Below are 27,301 nucleotides of genomic sequence, written 5' to 3' on the forward strand. Positions count from 1 at the left end.
CTGTTGTACCGGACCCGCCCGAGCGCTCAGTAGAGTACTCCGCACATAGTAAGCGCTCGATAAATATCACCGATTGATTGACCGAGGACCCGAGAGGTCTAAGAAACGATACGGAGAGGGCGCTAGGAGCTCCGGCACGCAGACGGACGCCGCAGCAAGCACTGACCGGACGAGGGAGGGAGGCTGGACAGGACTCGGGCGAGGGTGGGACATCCGCCGCGGCCCGTCCCGACTCTCTGTCCGTCCGTCCGTCCCTCGGCTAGCTCCAGTGTGAGTTCCAAGTGCTGGTGATGCCCTGGAAGGAAGAACCGCGGCTCCTGAAGACCAACTGCAGTCCCCGGCTGCTCTCGTAGAGGACGGGCCCGAGAGCCCGAAGGCCGGCGGGGAGGTCGGGGGGAACGAGGGAAGGGGTCGCTCCCGGGGACGCGACTGTGGTTTCTCTGTCTCTCCCCTTTTGGGTCGGGAAATCCTTAGACGGTAAGCTACGTACACTCTAGACCGTAAGCCCGTTGCGGGCAGGGAATATATCTGTTTATTGTCCGAATGTATCCTCCCAAGCGCTTAGTACAGCGCTCTGCACAGGGTAAGCGTTCAATAAATACGACGGAATGAATGAAATACTTGGCAAATCGTCGCTGGCTGTCCTATCTGTCCTAATAAACTCTTTAAGACCATCCTGGTTCCTCTAATCTGCCCGTCCGATTAGACCGTAAGCCCGTCAAACGGCAGGGACCGTCTCTATCTGTTGCCGACTTGTTCATTCCAAGCGTTAAGTACAGTGCTCTGCACATAGTAAGCGCTCAATAAATACTATTGAATGAATGAATGACTACTCTGCTTGGAACGCCGGCCCCTTGAGAGAGTCACACGCTGCCTTTCCCGGGCACCTGCCAGTCCCCTAAGCCCTCTGCTCTGCCCTCCTTCAGGCCCCGAAACCCCGGCCCCAAGTTTAGAGAGGAAAGGAGGGAGGGCAACTTTTCGGGACTCCCACCCAAAGCGGACCACGGGGTCTCCTGCCGAAAGCAGCAGCCTGGCTTGGTGAATTGAGCCCGGGGCCTGGAAGGACCTGGGTTCTAATCCCGGTTCCGCCACACGCCTGCTGGGTGAGCTTGGACGAGTCACTTCACTTCTCTGTGCCTCAGTTCCCTCATCTGTAAAATGGGGGTTAAGAACGTGAGTCTCATGTGGGACAGGACTGCGCCAACCTGACTAATCTGCGTCCATCCCAGTGCTTAGAACAGCATTTGGCTCATAGTGAGCACTTAACAAGTGCCATAATTATTATTATTATTATTATTCTCACTCGTCTGGCCAGTGAGGGTTGAGCACAAAGCTGGCTGAAGGCAGAGGGCTGGACAAGATGACCTTCTGAGGTTTCTTCCCCCCTCCCTCCCCGGCCAGATTCTAGAACCATCAGGTGACGAGGGGAAGTTCAGGCTAGTGGCCAGAGCACAGGCCTGGCAGTCAGAGGGACCTGGGTTCCGATCTCAGCTCCTCCACTAGGCTGCTGTGTGACCTTGGGCAAGTCACTTCACTTCTCCGGGCCTCAGTTCCCTCATCTGCAAAATGAAGATTAAGACCGCGAGCCCCATGTGAGATACGGACCGTGTGTCCGACCTGTTTAGCCTGTAGCTACCTCAGCACTTAGAACAGTGCCTGGCACTTAGTAAGTGATTAACAAATACCATTAAAAAAACAAATCCAGGCAAACTCCCCACATGGCCACACCCATCTGCAAATCTCCAAGGAAGCCCAAGATCATCCTTTCCTCCAAAGTGGCTGCTTTGATGTGAGGATTTGAGTCTGGTGCCTTTATTCCCTTCTACTTAGACCGTGAGCCCCAGGTAGGACACGGACTGTGACCGACCAAGCCCCAGTGCTTAGAAAGGTGTTTGACCCATAGCAGACACTCATCAAATACCATTTTTAAAAAAACAAACATTCTTTCTAGTTTGGATCGGTGGCCCCGAGGTGGCCCTGTTTCTGGAATCAGGACCTTATTTTTTTAAAGGCAGGTAATAATAACAATGTTGGTATTTGTTAAGCGCTTACTATGTGCACAGCACTGTTCTAAGCGCTGGGGTAGATACGGGGTAATCGGGTTGTCCCACGTGAGGCTCACAGTTAAACCCCATTTTACAGATGAGGTAACTGAGGCACAGAGAAGTTAAGTGACTCGCCCTCAGTCACACAGCTGACAAGTGGCAGAGCCGGGACTCGGACCCATGACCTCTGACTCCCAAGCCCGGGCTCTTTCCACTAAGCCACGCTGCTTCTTTAATCATAATAATTACCATTAGGGTACTTGTTAAGCGCTTACTCTGTGTCAAGCACTGTTCTAAGCACTGGGGTAGAAACAAGTTAATCAGATTGGACACAGTCCCCGTCCCACGTGGGGCTCACACTCTTAATCCCCATTTTATAGACGAGATAACTGGGGCTTAGAGAAATTAAATGACTTGCCCAAAAATCACATGGTAGACACGTGTTGTACATTCCAAGCGCTTAGTTCAGTGCTCTGCACGTAGTAAGCGCTATATAAATACTATTGAATGAAATACTATTGAATGAATGTGGCAGAGCGGGGATTAGAACCCAGGTCCTTCCGACTCTCAGGCCCGTCCTCTATCCATCGAGCCGCTCTGCTTCTCAAGCTGCTAAAACGCCACCTGTCGCGGGAGGCTTTATTGAGCATCTTCTGTGTGCACGGCACCGTACTATGGGCTTGGGAGAGTAAATACAACAGCATCGGCAGCCGCGTTCCCGGCCCACAATGAGCTCGCAGTCCAGAGGGGGAGACGGACGTTAATACAAATAAATAAATCCCTGATTAGGTCTCTTCTCCTCACGTCAGCCTCTACCAATTACCACCTCGGCCCTAAGGCATTCAAACCCACCTGCAGCTCTTCCGTCCACATATATTCTTAGACTCTGAGCCACTGGAGGGAATCGAGGACCACGGGTATTTTTCCCCAGCTTTTCGCATACAGCGTGCGCTTATTAAATAATAATAAAAATAATAACCATAGTATTTGTTGAGCCCTTACTACGCACCAGGTACCGTACTAAGCGCTGGGGTGGATAATGATAATAATAATGTTGGTATTTGTAAAGCGCTTACTATGTGCCGAGCACTGTTCTAAGCGCTGGGGTAGATACAGGGTCATCGGGCCGTCCCACGTGAGGCTCACGGGTAATCCCCATTTTACAGATGAGGGAACTGAGGCACGGAGAAGTTAAGTGACTTGCCCACAGTCACACAGCTGCCAAGTGGCAAGGGCCGGATTCGAACTCATGACCTCTGACTCCCAAGCCCGGGCTCTTTCCACTGAGCCACGCTGCTTCTCCACAAGCAGATGGGGCTGGACGCAGTCTCTGTCCCACGTCCCCGCTTTCAGATGAGCTAACTGAGGCACGGAGAAGTGAAGCGACTTGCCCAGGGTCACACAGCAGGCTAGTGACAGAGGCGGGATTAGAACCCATAACTTTCTGACTCCCAAGCCCGGGCTCTATCCACTACATCACGATGCTTCCCAACCTGCTACGCTACATACTCTATCAGTATTTCAGCACTCGTTCGTTCGTATAATCACTTTCTTTTTCCTCCTATCCAAAATTACTGGGCGCTCACCTGCCCTGCTAAACTGTGCCAGTCTTCAAAGCGGGGATCGTCTTCTCTAGCGCTGCTCTGCCAAAGTGTTCAGTACAGTGCTCAAGAAATACCCCTCACTGATTGATAAAACTCAGCCCCAACCAACAGGCTGGTTACAAAACAATCGGCGGCGTGAGGAATTTCGGGGCGGTAGACGAAGAGTTTTTCCTCTCCTCAACTGCGTTTATTGAGCGCTTCCTGTGTGCAGAGCGCTGTATTAAGCGCTTGGGAGAGGCCGAGGCAACAGAGCCGGACACGTGAACGGGCTTATGGTCTAGAGGACCCTGGGGTCCGCCAGGTCCGCCTCTCCGTCGGCTGTCCGGGATCACGGATCTCCACCCGGCTGGAACGAGCGGGCCCGAAAGTATTTCGCCCCGAAGCCCCTGTCCGGGTCCCGTCCGCTTCAAAGGACGACGCGGGGACGATGAAGCTCGGCTCCGGAGGGCGGCTGGGAGACGGATGGATTGGGGTGAATCACTGACCCGTCCAGCTCTGTCCCGGCCTTGGGCCGGGTTTGTCCTAAAGCCCAAATAGGAGTTTCTCTGTGAGTCTCGAAGCCGTCGGTGGACAGCTGGGGAAAAAAAAAAAAAAAGCGTGTGGGAGGCCAGTAACCACTTCCTGTCAGATCAAGCTTCCTTAAAAGGCCAAAACCGGCTTTTTAAAGAGTCGTTTATTATAGGTTGCAAGCGGGCAGTAAAAAAAGATGTCGCTCACTCAAAAACCACATCGACACCACCGTCCTCGATGACACTAGGTCGGAGCGCCTACGGGGAGGAGAACACGAGACCTGATGCCTCTCCCCACTGGGAAAATCAAAGCGGGACCACCGGAGAAGCAGTGTGGCCTAGTGGAAAGAGCCCGGGCCGGGGAGTCGGAAGGCCTGGGTTCGAATCCCGGGCCTGTCGCGGTCCTCTGCGGGACCCGGGGCCGGTCACATCACTTCTCGGGGCCTCGGCTCCCTCGCCTGTAAAATGGGGATTAAGACTGTGAGCCCCAAGTGGGACAGGGACTGTGTCCAACCTGATTAATTTGGATCTACCCCAGCTCTCAGTATAGAGCCCGGCACGTAGTAAGCGCTTAACAAATTCCATTTAAAAAACAAACCACCAAAAAAAAAAAAAGATCCCAGACTTTCGGACAAGGCTGCTCTCAGGTAAAGAGCTTGGAGTTACCGGCTTCCCGTTGCCTGGGCCCGATTTCCCCCATCTTCCCGAGGGACGAGTTTCCGTCCCTTGCCGTGGCCCTGTTTTCGGGAACTGACCCCGTCGCGGGAGTCCCGGGAGGGGGACCGGTGACGGGATCCGGGGTGAGAGGTTCCAGTTGCTACGCCGTGCTCTCTGTTTCTTCGTTAATAATGAATAGCGATGGCATTTGTTAAGCCCTTAGTGCGCGCCAAGACTGCACCGAGCCCTGGGGTCAGATCGTCAAGATGGTCAGGCCCAACACGATCCCTTTCAACTCTACTCAATCGCATTTATTGAGCCCTCACTGCACCGTACTAAGCACTGGGAGAGCACAATACAACAATAAACCGACACAGTCCCTGCCCCCGATGAACTTACAGCGTAGAGACCCCTGCCCCAGACGGGACACCCAAACTAAGTGCGAGGGAGAACACGTACTGGACCCCCATTTGACGGACGAGGAAACCGAGGGGCAGAGAAGGGAAGCGTCTTGCCCGACACTGGCACGCAACTGGCAGAATAATAATAATAATAATAGGCATTTGTTAAGCGCTTACTGTGTGCAAAGCACTGTTCTAAGCGCTGGGGAGAATACAAGGTCATCAGGTTGTCCCACATGGGGCTCACAGCCTTAATCCCCATTTTACAGACGGGGTAACTGAGGCACACGGAAGTTAAGTGACTTGCCCAAAGTCACACAGCTGACAAGTGGCTGAGCCGGGATTTGAACCCATGACCTCTGACTCCCAAGCCCGTGCTGTCGGGGTGAGAATCCATCAAGCGTATTTATTGACCCCCTCCTGAAAGCAAATCACTTCTCTAAGCACTTGGGAGTGTATAATATAACAATATAACAGATCTAATAGACACATTCCCTGCCCACAGTGAGCTTACAGAATGAAGGGGAACCAGGTCCTCTGAATCCCAAGTCTGGGCTCTTCCCATTAAGCCACACTGCTTTACTAATCAATCAATCAATCAAGAGTATTGTTTATTAGAGCAGCTACTGAGAGGGGTCTCAAATCCTCTCGAGGGATCCAGAAGACCCGCATCGCCCATCTCGGCCACCTGCTCGGTGGAAAGAGCCCGGGCTTGGGAGTCAGAGGCCAAGGGTTCGACTCCCGGCTCTACCACTTGTCAGCTGTGTGACTGTGGGCGAGTCACTTCACTTCTCTGTGCCTCAGTGACCTCATCTGTAAAATGGGGATTAACCGTGAGCCTCTACGTGGGACGACCCGATTACCCTGTATCTACCCCAGCACTTAGAACAGTGCTCTGCACATAGTAAGCGCTTAACAAATGCCAACGTTATCTCCTCCCCATCCCCCTTCCCTCTAGATCCGCCCCCTCCAGCCCCCTCTTCACACTCACACACGCACGCAAGCGCTCTCCTCTCACAGACAAAAGGCAGGAAGAGGCCAACCGCATTTTCAAATCTATCTTCTCAAATCTTGAGAAGCAGCGTGGCCTAGTGGAAAGAGCACAGGCCTGGGACTCCGAAGACCTGGGTTCTAAATCCGGCAACACCACCCGTCTGCTGGGAGACCTAGGGCGAGTGCCTTCACTTCTCTGTGCCTCAGTTCTCTCATCGGCAAAATGGGGACTCAATCCCTGCCCTCCTTCCTACCTAGACTGTGAGCCCCATAGGGGACCTGATGATCTTGAATCTACCCCCATCGTTTAGCACGGAGCTTGACACATAGTAAGCACTGAACCAAGACCACGATGATTACTACCCGCTCTCGCTCTGGCATCTCGCCCCACCATCCAGACCTCAGATCGACGCCCATGGTCAGGCTGCGTAAAGGGGCTTCTTGGTGGGAGACACATAATCACCCAGATGAATCACACACACACACACACACACAACTTTTCATCCAGCCCGTCACATGGCCGTTCCGCAAAAGAGCCGGGCGGGTTCCGCCGACGTCCTTCCCCGGCAGATGCTCATTTCAAACCATTTCGCGTCTTTTGGAAAGACAGGCACACAAACAGGCTAACTCCTCTGTAATTCACGGCCCGACTGCAGGCGTGCTCGGGCTAAATAGCCGCTCCGGCCCCCGGCCCGGCCCCCCACCCCGTGAGCTCCACGCATTCATTCCGACGCCAGCGTGGTTGTCCCATCAAGGGCTCGCTGTGGGCAGGGAATGTGTCTGTTGCTGTACTGCACTCTCCCAAGTGCTTAGTACAGTGCTTTGCACACAGTAAGCATTCAATAAATACAATAGCATCCAAGGGTTGGTTTCTAAGAGGAGGAGGAGGAGATGGTGATCTTACCTCTCCGCTGTTTCATCTGCCCCAGAGCCGGCGGGCCCCCACCTCAGTCATACCTATTGAGCGCTCACTGTGCGCGGAGTACTCAAGCACTGAACTAAACTCCGTACTAACCGCCAGTCAGTCAATTGTATTTTTTGAGCGCTTACTATGTACAGAGCACTGTTCTAAGCACTTGGGAGAGTCCAACAGAACAAGAGAACGGACACACTCCCTGCCTACAACGAGATTCCGGTCCCTCTCTCCTCCGAGCCCACGGGCCACGGGACGGGTCCAGAAGGGAGCCTCGGCCCCCTCGGTTCTGGCCGCGGGCGCTGCCCTGTTGTTCGTCCCAGCCCGCGGTCCCAGGTTTTCCAGCCTTCCGGGAAGCAAGGAGTCCCGGTGGCGGATCGTTGCCGCTTCCCGCCACTACCTGCGCCCAAGGCAGCCTCGCCCTCCCCGGAACCAGACACCGGAGGAGGACGGGACGGCTCCTCCTCAACCACCCGGTACACACCTCTCCCTGCTCATCCCCGCGGCCGACGCGGATTTCCGTCCTCGGAGCTCGACCGGGCCCGGGGGAAAAGGAGCGGGACGCCGCCCGCCGCGCGTCTCAACGGCTCGCCCTCCGGCTCTCGGCCCCTGCCCTCGTCTGTTTCCTCTTCCTACGGCTTGGATTTCAGCCGCAGCTTTTACCTCCGATATCGGCTGTACGCTCCGCTTCACAGTCGGATGTCACCGCGGCAGCACGGGAGCCTCGGCTGGTCATCCTTCAGAGAGCCTGACCGCTCACTCTCCCTCCCTGTCCCTATCGATCACCCACGAGGATTTACTGGGCGCGGGACGCTGGACTAAGCGCTCGCGAGAGCAAACCGGATGGCAGGCACACGGTCTCTGATCTCTGAGGGCTCAACGATGGATCCAACGATCGTATTACGTGCAGAGCACTGTACTAAGCGCTTGGGAGAGTACAATATAAGAGAGTTGGTAGACACGTTCCCTGCCCATAACGAGTTTACAGTAAAGAGGGGGAGGCAGACCAATCAATCGTGCTTACTGTGCGCAGAGCACTGTACTATGCTCTTGGGAGAGTGCAATACAACAGTATAACAGAGCTGGTAGACACAATCCCCGCTCACAACGAACTCACAGTCTAGTGGGGGAGACAGACATTAATATGAATAAAAGTAAACTGCAGATATGCACAAAATCTACCGAGCTTTACAACCTAATCCTCTGGACCGTCAGCTCGTACTTGTCAAGCGCTTCCTACATGCTCGGCACTGGACTAAGCGCTGGGTAGATACACGCTCATCAGGTTGGACGCGGTTCCTGTCCCACATGGGGCTCACAGTCCTAATCCCCATTTTACAGAGGAGGCAACTGAGGCACAGCGAAGTGACTCGCCCAAGGTCACAGAGCAGATGAGTGCCGGACACGGGACGAGAACCCATGCCCTTCCGACTCCCAAGCCCATGCTCTATTCATTCGATAGGATTTATTGAGCGCTTATTATGTGCAGAGCACTGTACTACTATGCCACGCTGTTTCTTTTACCTAGATTTCTTGTTGGCCTGCCTCCATGCTGGTCCTCTCCACATTTGGCCTGGAAGTGGCTCAAGTGAGCCTCAACAGCCTGTTGATCCAGTGGAAAGGGCCCAGCTCCGGAAACCGAGGGACCTGGGCTCCAGGCCCGGATTAGAATGTCGGCTTGTTACGGGCAGGAGACGCGTCTGCTAATTCTGTGGAAGTGTAATAACGATAATCATTACCATAATAGTGGTATATGTTAAGCACCTATTATGTGCTGTACTAAGCACCGAGGTAGACACAAGCGAACCGGGTTGGACACAGTCCCTGTCCCACATGGGGCTCACAGTCTTAATCTCATTTTATCCCATTTTATAGATGAGGTAACAGGCAGCTGACTTGCCCAAGGTCACACAGCAGACGAGTGGCGGAGCCGGAATTAGAAACCAGGTCCTTCCGACTCCCAGGTCCGGGCTCTCTCCAAAAGGCCACACTGCTACTGCCTCTCCCAAGGGCTCAGTATTGTGTTCCACACCTAGTAAGCGCTCAATAAATATGATCGATTGATAGTTCTGGCTCTGCCCGCTGGGCCCGGGCCATCAGCAGGGAGGTTTCCGACCGAAGAACCACCCACGGCGTTCCGTGAGGGAGACAAGCCCGGCGAGAATCCTCAAAGACGGCTGGCTGACGTGGGCGGCCGAGGCCGGAGTGGCTACGGAGGCTACCGCCTGCCGGGTCCCGGCTGGCTGCGACACGGCCGGTCCCGCATCCGTCACTGTATCCGGCACATCGAACGCCGGGAAGCAGCGTCGCCTAATGGGAAGAGCCCGGGCCTGGGTCCAACCCCGGCTCCGCCACTTATCTGCCGTGTGACCTCGGGCAAGTCCCTTTGCGTCTCCGGGCCTCAGTTCCCTCATCTGCAAAATGAGGATTCGATGACTGTTCTGCCTCTTACTTAGATGGTGAGCACCATGTGAGACCGGATGATCTCCTATCTACCCTGGCGCTTAGTATGGTGTTGGGGGTCATAGAAAGTGCCTAGCAAACCCTACAGATGCAGTCAGGGCCCAGGGGGAATATGGACGGCAGGGATGAGAGCCCCAGGGGTGGGATTCTTGGGCTCAGAGCTTCGGGTCCAGGCCCCAAAAAAGCAATAATAATAATGATGATGATAATAATAATATAGTGGTTTTTGTTCAGTGTTTACTATGTGCCAGGCACTCTGCTTACTGCTGGGGTAGATACAAGTTGGTATTATTATTATGGCATTTGTTAAGCGCTTACTATTTGCCAAGCACCGTTCTAAGCGCTGGGGTAGTTACAAGATAATCAGGTTGTCCCTCTTGGGGTTCACAATCTTAATCCCCATTTTACAGATGAGGGAACTAAGACATAGAGAAGTGAAGTGGCTTACCCAAGGTCCCACAGCAGACAAGCGGCAGAGCCGGGATTAGAACCCACATCCTATGACTCCCAAGGCCGTGCTCTTTCCACTAAGCCAGTCCCTGTCCTACATCATCATCATCATAATGGTATTTGTTAAGCACTTCCTATGTGCCCGGCACTGTACTAAGTGCTGGGGTAGATCCAAGCTAATCAGGTTAGACCCAGGCCCTGTCCCACATGGAGCTCACAGTCTTCATCCCCATTTTCCGGATGAGGGAACTGAAGTGGAGCAGTGAAGCAACTTGCCCATGGTCACACAGCAGAAGAGTGGCGGAGCCAGGATTAGAACTCAGGCCTTCTGACTCCCAGGGCTGGGCTTCACCCGCCATTCTCACTGGTCACCCCGCGCTCAGGACAGCACTGGGCAGAGCCTGTTGTCAAATGCCAACGATCGGCGAGTTTCCAGTTCTCCTGAGGCCAGCTGATGAGAGCCCCTACCTGCTCCAGTCAATCGTATTTATTGAGTGCTTACTGTACGCAGAGCACTGTTCTAAGCACTTGGGACAGTACAATGGAACAATAAACAGACACATTCCCCGCCCACAACGAGTTTACAGTCTAGAGGGGGAGACGGACGTGAATATCAATAAATCTGACACTCCTAGAAGGGGTGTCGGTAAGACAGAGGTTGGTGCCATTCATTCAGTTTCGTTCATTCAACTATATTTATTGAGAACTTACTGCGTGCGGAGCACTGTACTAAACACTTGGGAGAGTACAGTGGAACGACAGACACATCCCCTGCCCACGGTGAGCTTACGATCTAGAGGATCGTACGACAGACGTGAATATCAAAAATCTGATTCTCCTAGAAGGGAAACCGGGATGTCGGTTAGACCGAGGCCGGCGGCGTTCGTTCATTTTTCATTCATTCAGTTGTGCTTATCGAGCAGTCGCTGAGTACAAAGCACTGTTAGAAGCACTCTGGAGAGAGTACAAGAGAACTCTGAACAGACACATTCCATGCCCACAATAAGCTCACAGAAGCCCACTCCCCACAGCGCCTGCCACACGCCAGGAAGCCGCCCAAGACGAAACTCACCACATCTTCCGTCCCCCGGCGGGGCTGGGGTCCCTCAGGCCATCTCGGGGGGTCGGCCCCCAGGATCGGACGCCTCACGCTGGACCCGGGTGGACCGGCCGAGCGGCAACGGGCGGCGGCGACCCGCCTCGGGACACCCCCTCCGACCCCGTCACCGGCCTCAGGGATGCCGGGCCGCCGGCTGGCTCGGGCTCCCGGCCCCCGCGTGGCCGTTGGGAAAGCCCGGGCCGGGCCGGGCACACGGCCGGGCCCGGCCACCATCGGCCCCGCCTAGGCTGCAGCCAGCGAGACCGGACCAACTGGTTGACGAGCAGTAGGAAGGGCGGGGGAAGGGGCGGGAGCGTGTGTGGGAAGGAGGGCCGTGGGGGGGAGAGACACCGGATCACCCCGAGGGCCAAGATTCCACAATCGGAATTCCCGGAGGAACTGTGGGGGGCCCACGGGGGTGTCACTGAGGGGAAACAATAAAATACGCTCTACGGGCGGTCCGTTCGGTCCTTAGAATTCATGGTCCTCAAGGACAGAGGAGGCAGAATGGCCTAGTGGGTGTTGAACTCTCCCAAGCGCCTAGTGCAGTGCTCTGCCCACGGTAAGCGCTCGAGAAATGCCATTGATTGATTGGAAAGAACACAGGGCTGAGGGTCAGGAGACCTTGGTTCCGATTCTAGTTCTGCCACGGGCCTGCTGTGGGACCTTAGGCAAGTCATTTAACCGATCCCTCTAGATTATAAATCTTTGGGGACAGGGAACTTGTCTACCTCTTTTATGCTGGACTCTCCCAAGGGCTCAGTACAGTATTCTGCCTACCATAAGCGCTCAATAAATACGGAATCCGGGCCTCGGTTTCCTCATCCGTGAAAGGGGGATGACGTACCCGTTCTCCATCCCTTTTAGACGGTAAGGGCCATGTGAATCGGGTAGCGTGTCCAATCTGATTATCTCGCAGAGCCCGACGCAGAGTAAGTGATTAATCATTTCTGTAATCACCCTGGGCCGCGTTCTTCTCCCCGCCCGTCTCCTCACCCGATGCTCCGTATTCTGCGTACGCTCGGCAAAACCAGAGTGGCCCCGTTTCTTTCCTTTCGGTCTCAAAAAGCGGTTCATCGGCCGCCACCCGTATCAACTGAGTGCTTACTGGGTGCAAAGCACTGTACTGAGCGCTTCGGAGAGCACAGTGGAACAATAAACAGACACATTTCCCGCCCACCATGAGATTACGGTCTAGAGGGGGAGAGGGACACGAATATCAAGAAATCTGACTCTCCTAGAAGGGCAGCTGGGATGTCGGTAGAACCGAGGCCGGTGGCATTCGTTCATTTTCGTTCTTTCAACTGTATTTTTTGAACACTTGGTGCGTGCGGAGCACTGTACCAAGCAGAAACGCAAATGGGACGGAGCCCGGCCGAACTGTTAGCGCTCATCCGGGAATCGGGCGTCACCCGGCAGGCCACCGAGGGATTAAAACCCCAAAGAGGGCTCTCCCCGCCCCCCGCCCGCCCTGGGGGTGACCCGGGAGCTGCTGCTGACCCACTCGCGGGACATGGAAGTCCAACAGAGGGACTCCTCTCCCGGCCCAAATCGAATTTCATCAGGCCCGAAAGCGGGATCAGGCCGGGCGGACTGGATCCAGCAGATCCGAGTCCTGGTTCCCGTGGCTGTGGACGCATCCTTCACCTCTCCACTTCCCACGTGCTCAGAGCAGAGAAACAGAAGGTCCCTCACTCGCTTGATTAATCAATCGATCGTACTTATTAAGCACTTATTGTGTACAGGGAGGGTACTGTACTAAGCGCTTGGGAGAGTACAGCACAACAAAATAACAGACGTATTCCCCACCCACAGAGAGCTTACAGTCTGGTGGGGAGACAGACAGCCAAGAGCCCAGCTCTGGCACATACGACTTGGTGATATCTGGCCTCCTGCCTGAAGGAGTGGAGGCCCATTTAATAATAATAATGATGATAATAATGACGGTATTTGTTTAGCATTTACTCTGTGCCAAGCACTGTTCTAAGCGCTGGGGGAGATACAAGGTTAGCAGGTGGGACTCACAGTTTTAATCCCCATTTTACAGATGAGGTAACTGAGGTTCAGAGAAGTTAACTGACTTGCTCAAAGTCACCCACCTGATTAGCGACGGATCCAGGATTAGAACCCACATCCTCTGACTCCCAAGCCCGCGCTCTTTCCACTAAGCCATGTTGCTTCTCATTTGCGTTTGCATGCCTTTGGCATTTTCCCACCAGTCAGTATTTACTGAGCGCTTATTCGGTGCAGAGCTCTGTCCTGAGTGCTTGGGAGAAGACAACGGGTCCCTGCCCTAAAGAGTATTTTGCCCATTTTTGTACCCTGGTTCACTGGGGTGGGGATCTGGGGGAGAAAAAGTCCCTCCTGGCTGATGTGAGAGTTGGGGAGGAGGGGCGTGCTAGGAAGGGAGGCTCCCCGGAGCGCTCGGTTCGTACCACCGGACATCCCTGCTCTCCCTCCCCCTTAGCGTAGGAGTCCCATGAGGGCCAGGGACTGTCTGACCTAGCGATAATAACAATCATTATTACGGTATTGAAGTGCTTACTACGTAATAATAATGTTGGTATTTGTATTACTATGTGCCACGTACTGTTCTCAGCACCGGGATCGAAACAGGTAAACCGGGCTGGACACAGTCCCAGTCCCTCATGGGGCTCACGCTCTTAATCCCCACCTTCAGAAGAGGAAACTGAGGGCCGGAGAAGTGAAGTGACTGGCCCAAGGTCACACAGTAGACACGCAACGGAGCCGGGATTAGAACCCAGGTTGTTCTGACTCCCAGGCTCGTGCTCTATCCACTTAGCCATGCTGCTTCTCTTTATTTTAATTACCATGACTACCCCAGAGCTCAGTAATAATAATAACAATAACTGTGGCATCTGTTAAGTGCTTACTATGTGCCGAACACTGTACTAAGCACTGGGGGTAGATACGAGATCATCAGGTCCCGCACGGGGCTCGCGTTCTAAGTGGGAGAGAGCACGGGGATTGAATCCCCATTTTGCGGATGAGGGAACTGAAGAACGGAGGATAAGTGACTCGCCCAAGGTCACACAGCAGGAAAGTGGCAGAGCCGGGATTAGAATCCAGGTCCTCTCACTCCCAGGCTCGTGCTCTTTCCACGAGGCCACACTGCTTCTCAAGTACATCGCTTGGCAGATGGCAAGCATTTAAATACCATCGTCGTCGACATCATCACCCCAAGGATCTTACAATCTAATGGGGGAGGCGGTAAAATACAAGTAGAGAGAATCGATCGTATTTATAGAGCGCTTACTGTGTGCAGGGCACTGTACTAAGCACTTGGAAGAGCACGGCACAATGATTTAACAGACGCATTCCCTGCCCACTACGAGCTTACAGTCTAGAGGGAGCAACAAAACAGAGACTGAATCCTTTCCCAGATCTGGGGGCAGCCCGCACTACCGATTTAGGCGGCTAATACATTTCCAGGTCACGGGGTTTGGTCTGAGAAGATCTCGTGTAAGGCGTTTCAGGCTGGGGAATCCTCCCGGCAGGGGAGAGGCGGCGCCACGCACGACGGACGGGCGTTTCTCTCCTCTAAAGAGTCGCTCGCAGTTCCCGGCGGCTCGGCTCCCTGGGGGTGACGGTGCCGATCGGATCAGTCTTTGGCCTCTGAGCCCGGAAACTCGAATTCCAGGTCGGAAACTGCCAAAAGGGAATCTCTGAAATCGTTCTAAAGAGAGTCTCCCTCCTCCTCACGCTCTCCCTCACACAAAAGGCCGACAGCGGAGTACAGTACCGAATACTCCAGGACCCAGACCCACCGAACCCTTTGAGGACTGGAGGAGAGACGCCCCGGGGACCGTCTTCCCTGCCTGAATGGCGTCATACCTGCCGGAGATCCGACCCGGGCCCACGGGGAGGGATGGACTCACCCGGCCCCTTCTATCAGAGTTCTAAAAAAAAAGCCAGTTTTTTTAGAATTGAAGAGTAGAGTAGTAGTGAGCCCCATTTAGACCGTGAGCCCGTCACGGGGCAGGGATTGTCTCTATCTGTTGCCGAATTGTACATTCCGAGCGCTCGGTACAGTGCTCTGCACATAGTAAGCGCTCAATAAATACTCCTGAATGAATGGTGATGGTGTTATTGGAAATTCCAAGAGAAGCAAAACACACGTTCCCTGTGTGCCCGCAGTGCCGACCTTGAGCAAGAAGCAGCGTGGCCTAGCGGATAGAGCACAGGCTTGGGAGTCAGACGGACCTGGCTTCTAATCCCGTGTCTGCCGGGTGACCTCGGGCAACTCACTTCACTTCCCTGTGCCTCAGTTACCTCGTCTGTAAAATGGGGATTAAGACCGTGAGTTGCACGAGGGACACGGACTGCGTCCAACCTATTAGTGTATATCTACCCCGGCACTTACTACAGTGCCTGGCACACAGTAAGTGCTTAACAGATACCACAAAAAAAAGGTCACAACTTCTCGGTGCCTCCGTTTCCTCATCTGTAAAATTGGGATTCGATACCTGGGCTTTCTCCTACTTAGATTGAGCCCCGTGTGGGCCAGGGATTGTGTCCGATTAGATCGTCTTGGATCTACCCCAGCTCTTCGGACAGTGGTTGGCCCAGAGTAAATACTTAACAAACACAGCAGTTATTTTTATTATTCATTCAATAGTATTTATTGAGCGCTTACTATGTGCAGAGCACTGTACTAAGCGCTTGGAACGAACAAGTCGGCAACAGATAGAGACGGTCCCTGCTGTTTGACGGGCTTACGGTCTAATCGGGGGAGACGGACAGACAAGAACAACGGCAATACGGAGGCTTCCTTCTGAGACTTTTATTAATGGGTCTGTCGTATCGTTCTCCCCCAAGAGCTGAGCAGAGTGCTCCGCACACAGTAAAAGCTCAATAAGTATGACTGATCTGTTGATCGATCACGAGGCCACAGGCAACGAGTGACTTACTGGGTCAGAATCACGGTCCATCCAGCCCAGGATCCTCTCTGGATGCCCGGAGAGACGGTTGCTAGATCCTTCAATCACCATCCCCTTCCTCATCTCCTACTAAAGCTTTATTGAAGGCACATCTCCTCCGAGAGGCCTTCCCTGACTAGGCCCTCCTTTCAACCATTCACTCATTCAGTCGGATTTATTGAGCGCTTACTGTGTGCAGAGCACTGTACTAAGCCTTTCCCCCCACTCCCTTCTGCAAAACTCGGACTTGCTCCCTTTATTCATGCACCCCCTCCCACCGCCACAGCGCTTGCGTATATATCTGTCATTTATTTATTTCTCTCAATTTCTATCTCCCCCATCTAGACTGCAAGCTCGTTGTGGGCGGGCAACGTATCTGTTTACTGTTATATCGTCCTCTCCCAAGCACTTAGTCCAGTGCTCTGCACACAGCAAGTGCTCAATAAATACACCTGACTGCCTGACTACTACAACCCAGCCGACCCACTTCTCTCCTCTAATGCCAACCTACTCCCTGTACCTTGATCTCGTCTATCTCACCACCGATCTCTCGCCCACATCCTGCCTCTGGCCTGGAACGCCCTCCCTCCTCGTATCTGGCGGTCGATCCCTCCCCCCTCCTTCAAAGCCTTATCGAAAGTCCATCTCCTCCAAGAGGCCTTCCCCGACTCAGCCCTCATCTCCTCTTCTCCCACTCCCTTCTGCGTCGCCCTCGCACTTCATTCCCCCCTCCCTCGATCCCACAGCACTGACGCCCACATCTGTCACTGATCTATATTAAATGCCTCTCCCCCTCTAATAATAATAATGTTGGTATTTGTTAAGCGCTGACTATGTGCAGAGCACTGTTCTAAGCACTGGGGTAGATACAGGGTAATCAAGTTGCCCCACGTGAGGCTCACAGTCTTCATCCCCATTTTTGCAGATGAGGGAACTGAGGCCCAGAGAAGTGAAGTGACTCGCCCACAGTCCCACAGCTGACAAGTGGCAGAGCTGGGATTCGAACCCATGACCTCTGACTCCCAATCCCGGGCTCTTTCCACTGAGCCACGCTGCTTCCCTTTGACTGTAAGCTCATCGGAGGCAGGGAACACGCCTACCGACTCTGTTTATTTTGTTAATGAGATGTACATCACCCTAATTCTATTTGCTATTGTTTTAACGAGATGTCCTTCCCCTCGATTCTATTTATTGCCATTATCCTTGTCTGTCCGTCTCCCCCGATTAGACCGTGAGCCCGTCGAAGGGCAGGGACTGTCTCTCTCTGCTACCGATTTGTCCATTCCAAGCGCTTAGTACAGTGCTCCGCACATAGTAAGCGCGCAATAAATACTATCGAATGAATGACTCTGTTATACTAGCCTCTCCCCAGTGCTTAGTACGGTGCTGTGCACATACTAAGCGCTCCATGCTGGCCATCCAACTTCAACCACTCAGCCAACTGTATTTACTCGGTCAGTCCATCAGCGGTATTTACTAAGTGCTCACTTTGCCCGTGTGTGACTTGCAGCAACCCTCGGTGACCGCCCAGCTATGCAGTCGGCCCATTCCACGCCGCGAACGCAAGGAATGCAGAAGAAGCAACACGGCCTAGCGGCTACAGCCCGCGCCCGGAAGCCAGATGGACCCGGATTCCAATCCCACTTGTCTGCCGGCTTTGACCTTGGGCAGGTCACTTCTCCGGACCTCAGTTACCTCATCTTAGGGAAGCAGCGGGGCTCAGTGGAAAGAGCCCGGGCTTGGGAGTCAGAGGTCATGGGTTCGACTCCCGGCTCTGCCACTTGTCAGCTGCGTGACTGTGGGCGAGTCACTTCACTTCTCCGGGCCTCAGTTATCTCATCTGTAAAATGGGGATTAGCCGTGAGCCTCACGTGGGACGACCCGATGACCCTGTATCTACCCCAGCGCTTAGAACGGTGCTCTGCACATAGTAAGCGCTTAACAAATACCGACATTATTTATCTGTAATACGGGGATGAAGACTAGTGCCCTGTATAGGACAGGGACTGTGTCCAACCCGATTAGCTCGTACCTACCCCAGAGCTTAGTAGAGCCTCTGGAATACGGTAAACACCTAACAAATGCCAGTTAAAATAAAAATTAAAAAAGAGGGACGTGTGTCGCTGTGTTTGCGGCAGGGAGGCTTGCCTTTTCCGCCGCTCTGGCCTCTCGCAATTCGGATCGCCCGCGACAGCCTGATCGTAGACAGTCTAGCATTCAATCAATCACAGTTGTTGAATGCTTACCATGTGCAGAGCGCTGTACTAAGTGCTTGGGTGAGTATAATACCACAGAATTAACAGACCCGTTCCCTGCCTATGACGAGCTTACAGTCTAGAGGGGGAGACCGACATCAGTGTGAATAATTTATAATATATAATTTAGAGAGACGTACATGAGTGCCGTGGGGTTGGGAGAGTACCTCGCTCCAATGGCACCAGCCTCGCCGGGCTAGTTTGTCTTCGGCATTTGCCTCTGGGTCTTTCTGCCCTCCCTGCTGGCACGTGCCCGCTCTCGCTCGGCCAGAGGGCAGCTGTTGGGGCATCCCGCTCTCCCCCGCCCATTTCGCGCATCCCACCCAGCGGAGTGAGATTTCCCAGGCAACCGCCTCGATAATGATAATAATAATGTTGGTATTTCAGCGCTTACTATGTGCAGAGCACTGTTCTAAGAGCCGGGGGAGATACAGGGTAATCAGGTTGTCCCACGTGAGGCTCACAGTCTTCATCCCCATTTTAGAGATGAGGGAACTGAGGCCCGGAGAAGAAGTGACTTGCCCACAGTCACACAGCTGACAAGTGGCAGAGCCAGGATTCAAACCCATAACCGCTGACTCCCAAGTGCCGGCTTCTTCCACCGAGCCACGAGCCGACCACGTTCCGGGACCCGGAAGCCGGCCGGCCCGGCCCGCCGGCCGCCGATGTTCCGTGGGGTTCGCTGGCGAGGCGGTGACACCGAAATGAGTGGAGGGTGACCCCCCCCCCCAACGACCAACCTAAGGGGCGGTGCCCTGGTGTCGTGCCGCCTGGGGACCCACAACTCCGTGCTGGCTTCGCCCACGCCCAGCGTGCTTTTGCAACTTCGATCCATCCTCTCGACCTGCATCTTTCCAGACAGAAGAATCCTAACCTCTTCCCGCTTTCCTCGCGCAGAAGTTTGTCGTTTCTCTGTCTCTGCAACCCGTCTCTCGTCTTCCTTTAACATTCCGGTGACAGAAACGCACTCTTTGGAGAACGGCGTGCTCTCTCGCGCGATTTCTCTCTCTCTTGCATGCTCTCTCCCTCTCGTGCTCTATGCTCTCTCTCTCTCACACAAACACACGCACGCCCATCCAGCCAGCCAGCCAGCCACCCACCCTCCGGTCCCCTGCTGGCACATTCCTTCCTTCCGCTCACAGTCCCACCCGGCGCTCGTCTGAGAGCGGGGCGGCCTCCATCTCGGGCTGCCGCCCACCGCGCCACGATCCGTCTGCTGCCGTGGTCTCCCGGCAACCAGCCCGCCCGGCCCGGGGTTCGGGGAGGGGGGGGATGATTCACCCCCATCCCGCATCGCTCCTTCCGGCCGCTGGGCTGGCGGTGGCCCCTAATCCGCTCTCCGGCACAGCAGTCCCTCAGAAATCCCGCCGCGTCCCGGCCTTTCCCGGGCAGCGGGGAGCGGGAGCCGGTCTCCAGCGCCGACCTGACTGAGCGGGCTCCGTAACCTCCCCGTTGGAGGCCGGAAACCCGGGAGATCCGGGGCGGTAGAAGGGTCGCCTGGACACCCCCCCGGCCTCGCCCCCATCTCACAAAACCCACTGACGCATACATTCATTCCATGGTACTTATCGGGCGCTAACTATGTGCAGAGCACTCTACTAAGAGCTCGGAATGGACAATTGGGCAACAGATAGAGACAATCCCCGCCCAGTGACGGGCCGAACGACTCAGTCAACCCCACCCTGGGGTCGAGCCCGTGTTCTTCGGAGGTGGTCGGTAGTGGGCACACGCTCGTAAATAAGGACCTAAGACGACCAAAAATGACACCATTCCCTCGGCCCACAATTCCATCTCCAAGGCAACGACCCAGCTGGCAGCCCGCCCCCCCACGCCCCTCTGGCCCTCACCCAAAGTTTGCCCCACAATGAAGGCGTCGAGATCTACCTGTGGACGGGCAACAGCCGGCACCCGAGATCCACCCGCTTTCCGGACGAGAACGGACCCGGGAGTCGGAAGGACCTGGGTTCTAATCCCAGCTCCGCCGCTCTCTGCTGCGTGACACTGGGCAAGTCGCTTCGCTTCTCTGGGCCTCGGTTACCCGATCTACAAAATGGGGATTAAGAGTGCGAGCCCTATGTGGGACAGGGACCGTGTCCATCCTTCTCATACTTGTTTTGTCATGGGTTCAAATCCCGGCTCTGCCACTTGTCAGCTGTGTGACTGTGGGCAAGTCACTTCATTTCTCTGGGCCTCAGTTCCCTCATCTGTATAATGGGGATGAAGACTGTGAGCCTCACGTGGGGCAACTTGGTTAACCTGTATCTACCCCAGCACTTAGAACAGTGCTCTGCACTTAGTAAGCGCTTAACAAGTACCAAAATTATTATTATTATTTTGTCTGTCTCCCCCCTTCTAGACTGCGAGCCTGTGGTTGGGTAGGGATTGTCTCTTTCTGTTGCTGCATTGTACTCTCCAAGCATTTAGTAAAGTGCTCTGCTCAAAGTAAGCGCTCAATAAATGCAACTGAATGAAGGAACAGCGCTTGGCACATAGGAAACGCTTAACAAGTACCATCATTATTTTTATTATTATTATTATTAAGCCACTTCGCTTCTGTGGGCCTCAGTTCCCTCAGCTATCAAATGGGGAATGACACTGTGAGCTCCATGTGGGACAGGGACTCTATTCAACCTGATAAGATTGTAGCTACCACAGAGTGTTTAGTACAGTGCCTGGCAGGTAGTGAGCGCTTAGCAACTATCATTTAAAAAAAGAGAGAGAACACCGAGCCGCCTAGGTCGGGCCCGGGGCAGGAAGTCCTCTCTCCGCTCCCCCGCGCCACGGTCGAACCAAACATGTAAGGGCTGAGGCCAGAACCTCCATCTGCCGGGCACCTGCCCGAGCCCCACGTTACCTTGCCAACCTGTCACATCAGACACACCCAGTTCCAAGTTCACGCCGGGCCTGGTGGAAAGAGCCCGGGCCTGGGAACCCGAGTTCTAATCCTGACTTATCTGCTGGGTGATCTTCGGGGGAGTCACTTACCCTCTCCGGGCCTCGCTTTCCGCTTAAATGGGGACAAGAGCCCCGCTCTCCCTCCCTCTTGGATGGTTAAGACCGTGAGCCCCATGTGGGACAGGGACTGTGTCCGACTCAATTATCTTCTACCTACCCCGGTGCTTAGTATAGTGCCTGGCACATAGTAAGCGCTTAACAGATACAACCGTTATTATTATGATTACAGGACAGTGAGTCCCATGGCGGGGGCTGAGTCCGACAGGCTTATCCCGGTTCTACCTCAGTGCGTAGGAGTGTGCTCAACACCTAGTAAGCGCTTAATATAACCCCCAAAAGGATCTGGGGAAACGAGCCTCCGGAAGCCGACGGATTCGATGCGATGTCGGGCGCCTCTCGAGAAACATCTTGCCGATCACCACAGGGCCCTTTAGCCTGTATTGGAACTGTTTCGTAAAGACACCCGGTTAAAAGCAATCTGTCAGCAACCACCGATCACAGGAACGGCTCTCCTTAAAGAGTCCTTTCGGCTCTAAGGGATCTGTCCTACGACTCAAATTTAGATCCCAATGAGAATCCCTTGGCCATGACTCCGGCGCTTTACCACCCTCCGATCTCACCGTCCTCACCCCGTGGAGAGAGGGAGAGACGGAGATGATTCTCTTTCCACGGACGGAAACGGAGGCCCCGGAGAGGTTAAGTGAGAAGCAGCAGCGAGGCCTAATGGAAAGAGCGCAGGCCTGGGAGTCAAGAGGTTATGGGGTCTCATCTCTGCCGTGTGACCTTGGGTAAGTCTCTTAACTTCTCTGGGCCTCAGCTCTCTCATCTGCCAAATGGGCTTTCAAGACCCGTTCTCTCTCCTACTTAGACTGTGAGGCCCATGCAGGCCCTGATTACCTTGTATCTACTCCGGCGCTTAGTACGGCGCTTAGAGAGGCGGCGTGGCTCAGTGGAAAGAGCCCGGGCTTGGGAGTCATAGGTCACGGGTTCTAATCCCGGCTCCGTCACTTGTCAGCTGTGTGGCTCTGAGCCAGTCGCTTCACTTCTCTGTGCCTCAGTTCCCTCATCTGTAAAATGGGGACTAAGACCGTGAGCGCCACGTGGGACCACCTGATCACCTCGTATCCCCCCCAGCGCTTAGAACAGTGCTTTGCACAGAGTGAGCGCTTAACAAATACCATCATTATCATTATTATGACAGCACCTGGCACATAGTAAGTGCTTAACAAATACCTCGGTTACTCTTCTTGTTCTAATGATGACGTGACCCACCCGAGGTTACACTCACTCCACGGGCCGCGTGACCAAACCGGGGGTCCCGATTCCCATTTCTTCCACTGATCCACACTGCCCCACCCCCGGGGTTCGCGTGACGGCGCAAACGACACCTCCCCCAACTACCCCATTCGGACTTCCTGCATCTCCGACCGGCCCTCTCTCGGCCGCTCGCCTTCCTTCCTTTTCTCCATCGCCCAGTCGTCCGTCAGCGGGACCTAAACCCGGAACCTCGCCCCTGGCCGACTGTCCTGTCGCCTGAGCGCTTACTGCGTGCGGAGCACTGTACTAAGCGCTTGAGAGAGTAACGTGCCGGGCGCTGCTTCTTGCCCTGAACGTCCAAGCGCCTAGCACGGCTCTCCTCGCCCAAAAGCCTCGGCCGGAGGAGGTGTTCGAAGCCCATGCCAATGTTTGCCTGGGCGAGTCGCTTATCGCCACCGCCTGAAAGGAAAGTAACGGTGGGTGGAGGAGGGCGAAGCCATGTGGGACGAGTTATTCTAGTAGTTAGTCGTTCCACTCTCTCCTGTGACCTTGAGCCCGGAGCCGGGCCAGATTAGGTCTGCGGCCCAGAGAGATAAAAAGGTAACACGCCGTTTTTCCACTCTGCAAGCCAGGGTCTCCCTGACACCAACAGGGCCTAAGATCCTCTGGTTCTTTGGGGGGTTTTTAAGGGTATCTGTGAAGCGCTTCCTATGCGCCAGGCACTGCTCTAAGCACTGGGGTAGACGCAAGCTCATCAGGTTAGACACGGTCCACGTCCCACATGGGGCCTACAGTCCTAATCCCCATTTTTCCATATGAGGCACCTGAGGCCCAGAGAGGTACAGTGCTCTGCACACAGTAAGTGCTCGTATTTATCGATAAATACGACCGAATGGAAGTAAAGTAACTGGCCCAAGGTCACAGAGCAGAAGAGGGGCAGAGCCGGCCTTAGAGCCCAGGTGCTCTAGCCACTAGACCACCCTGCTTCTTGTGGGCAAGGACCATACCTTCCAACGCTCTTATATTGTACTCTCCCAAGTGCTCAGCACAGTGCTCAATCAATGACTGATTCTTTGCCGGTGTTCTACATCTGTTTCCCAGTGGTGTTGTACTCTCCTCTCCCAAGTGCTCAGCCCGGTGCTCCGCACTCGGTAAGCGCTCAATAAATCCTATTGACCGACAGATGGATTGCTTGGGTTTTCCATTCCTTTCTTTCATCAGCCCCTGGGTCCCTAGGCAGGCCCCGATTCAATCGTATTTAGAGAGCGCTACGGTGTGCCGAGCACTGTACTAAGCATTTGGGAGAGTACACTGCAAGGATTAACGACACATTCCCTGCCCACAACGAGCCTGCAGCCTAGAGGGGGAGACGGACAACAGAAATGGGTAAATGAGAGATCTGGACATAAGTGCCGTGGGGCTGGGAGGAGGGATGAAGAAAGGGAGCAAGTCAGGGCGACGCAGAAGGAAGGGGGAGAAGAGGAAAGGGGGGGCTTAGTCTGGGAAGGCCTCTTGGAGGAGACGGGCCTTCGATAAGGCTTTGAGGGGTTGCGGGGTGATTCTTCCCTTTTAATTCCTCCCAGCGTCCAGTAGTATGCTCTTCTCCTCCCGCCTCCCATCCGAGCACGGAAGCCTCTACGAACACATGCAGATTCATTTTTCTCCGGGGCTCAAAGGTGTCAAGTCCTGGGAACAGTCCGTTCCTCGCTCGAGCTGGGTGGGAAGCTCATCTTATCCCCTGACCGTTTGGGCACTGAATACTTTGCCTTGAAAACTCCTCGTCGTCGCTTTCCCTCCTCCTTTTCGTTGTTATTTCGGTTGGGGTTCGCCAGCAGCACACGGTGCGTGGCATAAACAGGGGACATCTGCAGTCACGGTGCATACTAGGCACATATACGGAGCATTTTTTAATAGTATTTGTTAAGCGTTCACTATGTGCCAGGCACAGGGGGCATCTACAGTCACGGTGCATACTTGGGGCATCTGACTCCACGGCATATACACGGGGCATCCGTAGACACGGTGCACACACGGGGCATCTGGCTACAAGGCACGTATACGGAGCATTTTTTTTATGGTACTTGTTAAGCGTTCACTATGTGCCAGGCACTGTACTATGCGCTGGGGTAGATACAAGCTACAGATACGATCTCTGTCCCACCTGGGCCTCACGGTCTTCATCCCCATTTTACAGATGAGGTATCTGGGGCCCAGAGAAGGGGAGTCACTTGCCCCAGGTCACACAGCAGATAAGTGGCAGAATTAGAACTCGGGTCTTCTGATTCCAGGCCCAGGCTCTTTCCACTAGGCCCCACTGCTTCCTGCCTACCCAGGGTCTGCCTTGGGCATCTGTAGGTAGGGTAACATAGATAGGGCATCTGTCTTCAGGGCACATGCACTGTTCATCTATCTAACAGTAATAATAATAATAATTGTGGTATTTAAGTGCTTACTATGTGCCAGGCACTGTACTAAGCACTGGGGTAGGTACAGGATAATTGGGCTGGAAACAGCCCCTGACCCACATGGGGCTCACAGTCTTTATCCCCATTTTACAGAGGAGTTCACTGAAGCCCACAGAAATTACGTGACTCGCCCAAGGTCCCCACGGCGGACAAGTGGCGGAACTGGGATTAGAACCCAGGTCCTTCTATCTCCCAAGCCCGGGCTCTTTCTGCTAGGCCCCGCTGCCTCTCCCGGCGGACCTGCGGGGTGTGGATCGCAGGCCGGTGCCCGGGCTTTCTCAGCCTCGGAACAGCCACCGGGCTCGTGGCCCCTTCCGGCCCAGAAGTGGCCCACGGTCTGGTGGCGGGGTCTGAATTCTAGGTCTGACACCTCCTAGCCGCTTCACTGAAACCTGCAGAGTTTTTTTCTTGTGGGCCAACACTTCTCCGCTCCCTTTTTAACCTGCGGGAAACTTTAATTGCCAAGTCGAAAAGCAGTAATAACGTGGGGTTATAATGGAAGGGTCTGACATCGTCTTAACAATAGTACCGAGAAGGCGACTGTCATTAGCCGGGAATTTCCAGCTAGGAGAAACTCTACCCGATGCTCGTTCCATCACCCGACGCGGGATGAGAGAGTCCCGTTATTAGGATAATAATAATAATAATGATGGCATTTGTTAAGCGCTTTACTATGTGCCAGGTCCTGTACTAAGCCCTGGGTGGGGGGGATACAAGAAGCAGCATGACTTGGTGGAAAGAGGCCGGGCTTGGGAGTCAGAAGCTGTGGGTTCTAATCCCAGCTCTGCCACTTGTCTGCTGTGTGACCTTGGGCAAGTCGCTTCATTCTCTGGGCCTCAGTTACCTCATCTGCAAAGTGGGGATTAAAAGTGTGAGCCCCATGTGGGACAACCTATTATTTTATTACCCTATTTATTTTGTTAGTGAGGTGTACATCCCCTTGATTCTACTTATCGCAATTAAGTTGTCTTGTTTTTGTCCGTCTCCCTCCCCCGATTAGACCGTGAGCCCGTCACTGGGCAGGGATTGTCTCTATCTGTTACCGAATTGTACATTCCAAGCGCTCAGTACAGTGCTCTGCACATAGTAAGCGCTCAATAAATACTATTGAATGACTGAATTACCTTGTATCTACTCCAGTGTTGAGAACAATGTTTGGAACATAGTAAGTGCTTAACAAATACCATCATCATTATTATCATTATTATTATTACAAGCAAATTGAGGTGAACAGCCCCTGTCCCACGTGGGGCTCACAGCCTCAATCCCCATTTTCCAGATGAGGTATCTGAGGCCCAGAGAAGTGAAGTGAATCGCCCAAGGTCACTCAGCAGACAAGTGAAGCAAGAGACAAGAGAAGCAGCGTGGCTGAGTGGAAAGAGCCCAGGCTTGGGAGTCACAGGTCATGGGTTCTAATCCCGGCTCCGCCGTTTGCCAGCCGTGTGACTTAGGGCAAGTCACTTAGTAAGCGCTTAACAAATTCATTCATTCAATAGTATTTATTGAGCACTGACTATGTGCAGAGCACTGTACTAAGCGCTTGGAATGGACAAATCGGTAACAGATCGAGACGGTCCCTGCCCTTTGACGGGATACCACCATTATTATTATTAAGTGGCGAAGCTGGAATTAGAACCCATGACCTTCTGACTCCCGCAGCCTAGTGCGAAGAGCAGGGGCCTGGGTCCTCATTCCGGCTCTGCCACCTGTCTGCTGTGGGCGCGCCGCTTCGCTTCTCTGAGCCTCCGTTCCCTCATCGGGAAAATGGGGTTTAAATCCTTCTCCCTCCTACTTAGACTGTGAGCCCCCGTGGGGGCTGGGAACTATATCAAACTGCATTTTCCCCAGAACTTGAAACGGTGCTTGGCACACAGTACACGATTAAAAAGTACCATTATCACTGCCCCACGATGGGAAAACGTCCATTTTCGAGGTTCTGGCTTGGGTCCTCTGGACTGTAAGCTCGTTGTGGGCAGGGAACGTGTCTATTTTTATTTGGACTCCCCCAAGTGCTTAGTACAGTACTCTGCACACGGTTCCTTGTGCAATAAACACGATCGACTGACCGAGTCGGGTGAGAGGATTATTTCGCTGTCTGACGTAACCCGCGGGATGCTTTTCCCTCGGGCAACTTCAGACCTCGACGCGGATGTCCTGGTTGGGCGAGGTGTCCCGCTGGTCTCACAGGGCTTAGACTGTGGCTTAGGGGCTACAGCCCGGGCCTGGGAGTCAGAGGGACCTGGGTTCTAATCCCAGCTCCTCCGCTCATCTGCTCTGCGACCTTGGACAAGTCGC

General features: G+C 54.1%; 1 protein-coding gene across 4 annotated transcripts in view; it reads right to left on the reverse strand.

Annotated features, from left to right (window-relative positions):
* GRAMD4 (GRAM domain containing 4) overlaps positions 1–27,301 on the reverse strand; it is a 105,662-nt gene that overhangs the window by 72,007 nt on the left and 6,354 nt on the right. Inside the window, exons 1-2 of one of the 4 annotated variants that reach the window (XM_029078804.2) lie at positions 8,647–8,741; positions 3,632–4,223 (exon numbers count right to left, since the gene is read on the reverse strand). The exons of 1 other annotated variant lie outside the window; for it this stretch is intronic. Coding sequence is in view for 2 of the 3 variants with exons in the window: in XM_029078801.2 (XP_028934634.1) it covers positions 167–213 (47 nt within the window). In the remaining variant the exon portion in view is untranslated. Of the gene's footprint in view, positions 1–166; positions 494–3,631; positions 4,224–8,646; positions 8,742–27,301 lie in introns of those variants that run through there. 2 more of the 4 variants (XM_029078801.2, XM_029078803.2) reach the window with 2 other exon arrangements.

Source organism: Ornithorhynchus anatinus, chromosome 14 (genome assembly GCF_004115215.2).
Source record: "Ornithorhynchus anatinus isolate Pmale09 chromosome 14, mOrnAna1.pri.v4, whole genome shotgun sequence".
NCBI classification, from domain to species: Eukaryota; Metazoa; Chordata; class Mammalia; order Monotremata; family Ornithorhynchidae; genus Ornithorhynchus; species Ornithorhynchus anatinus.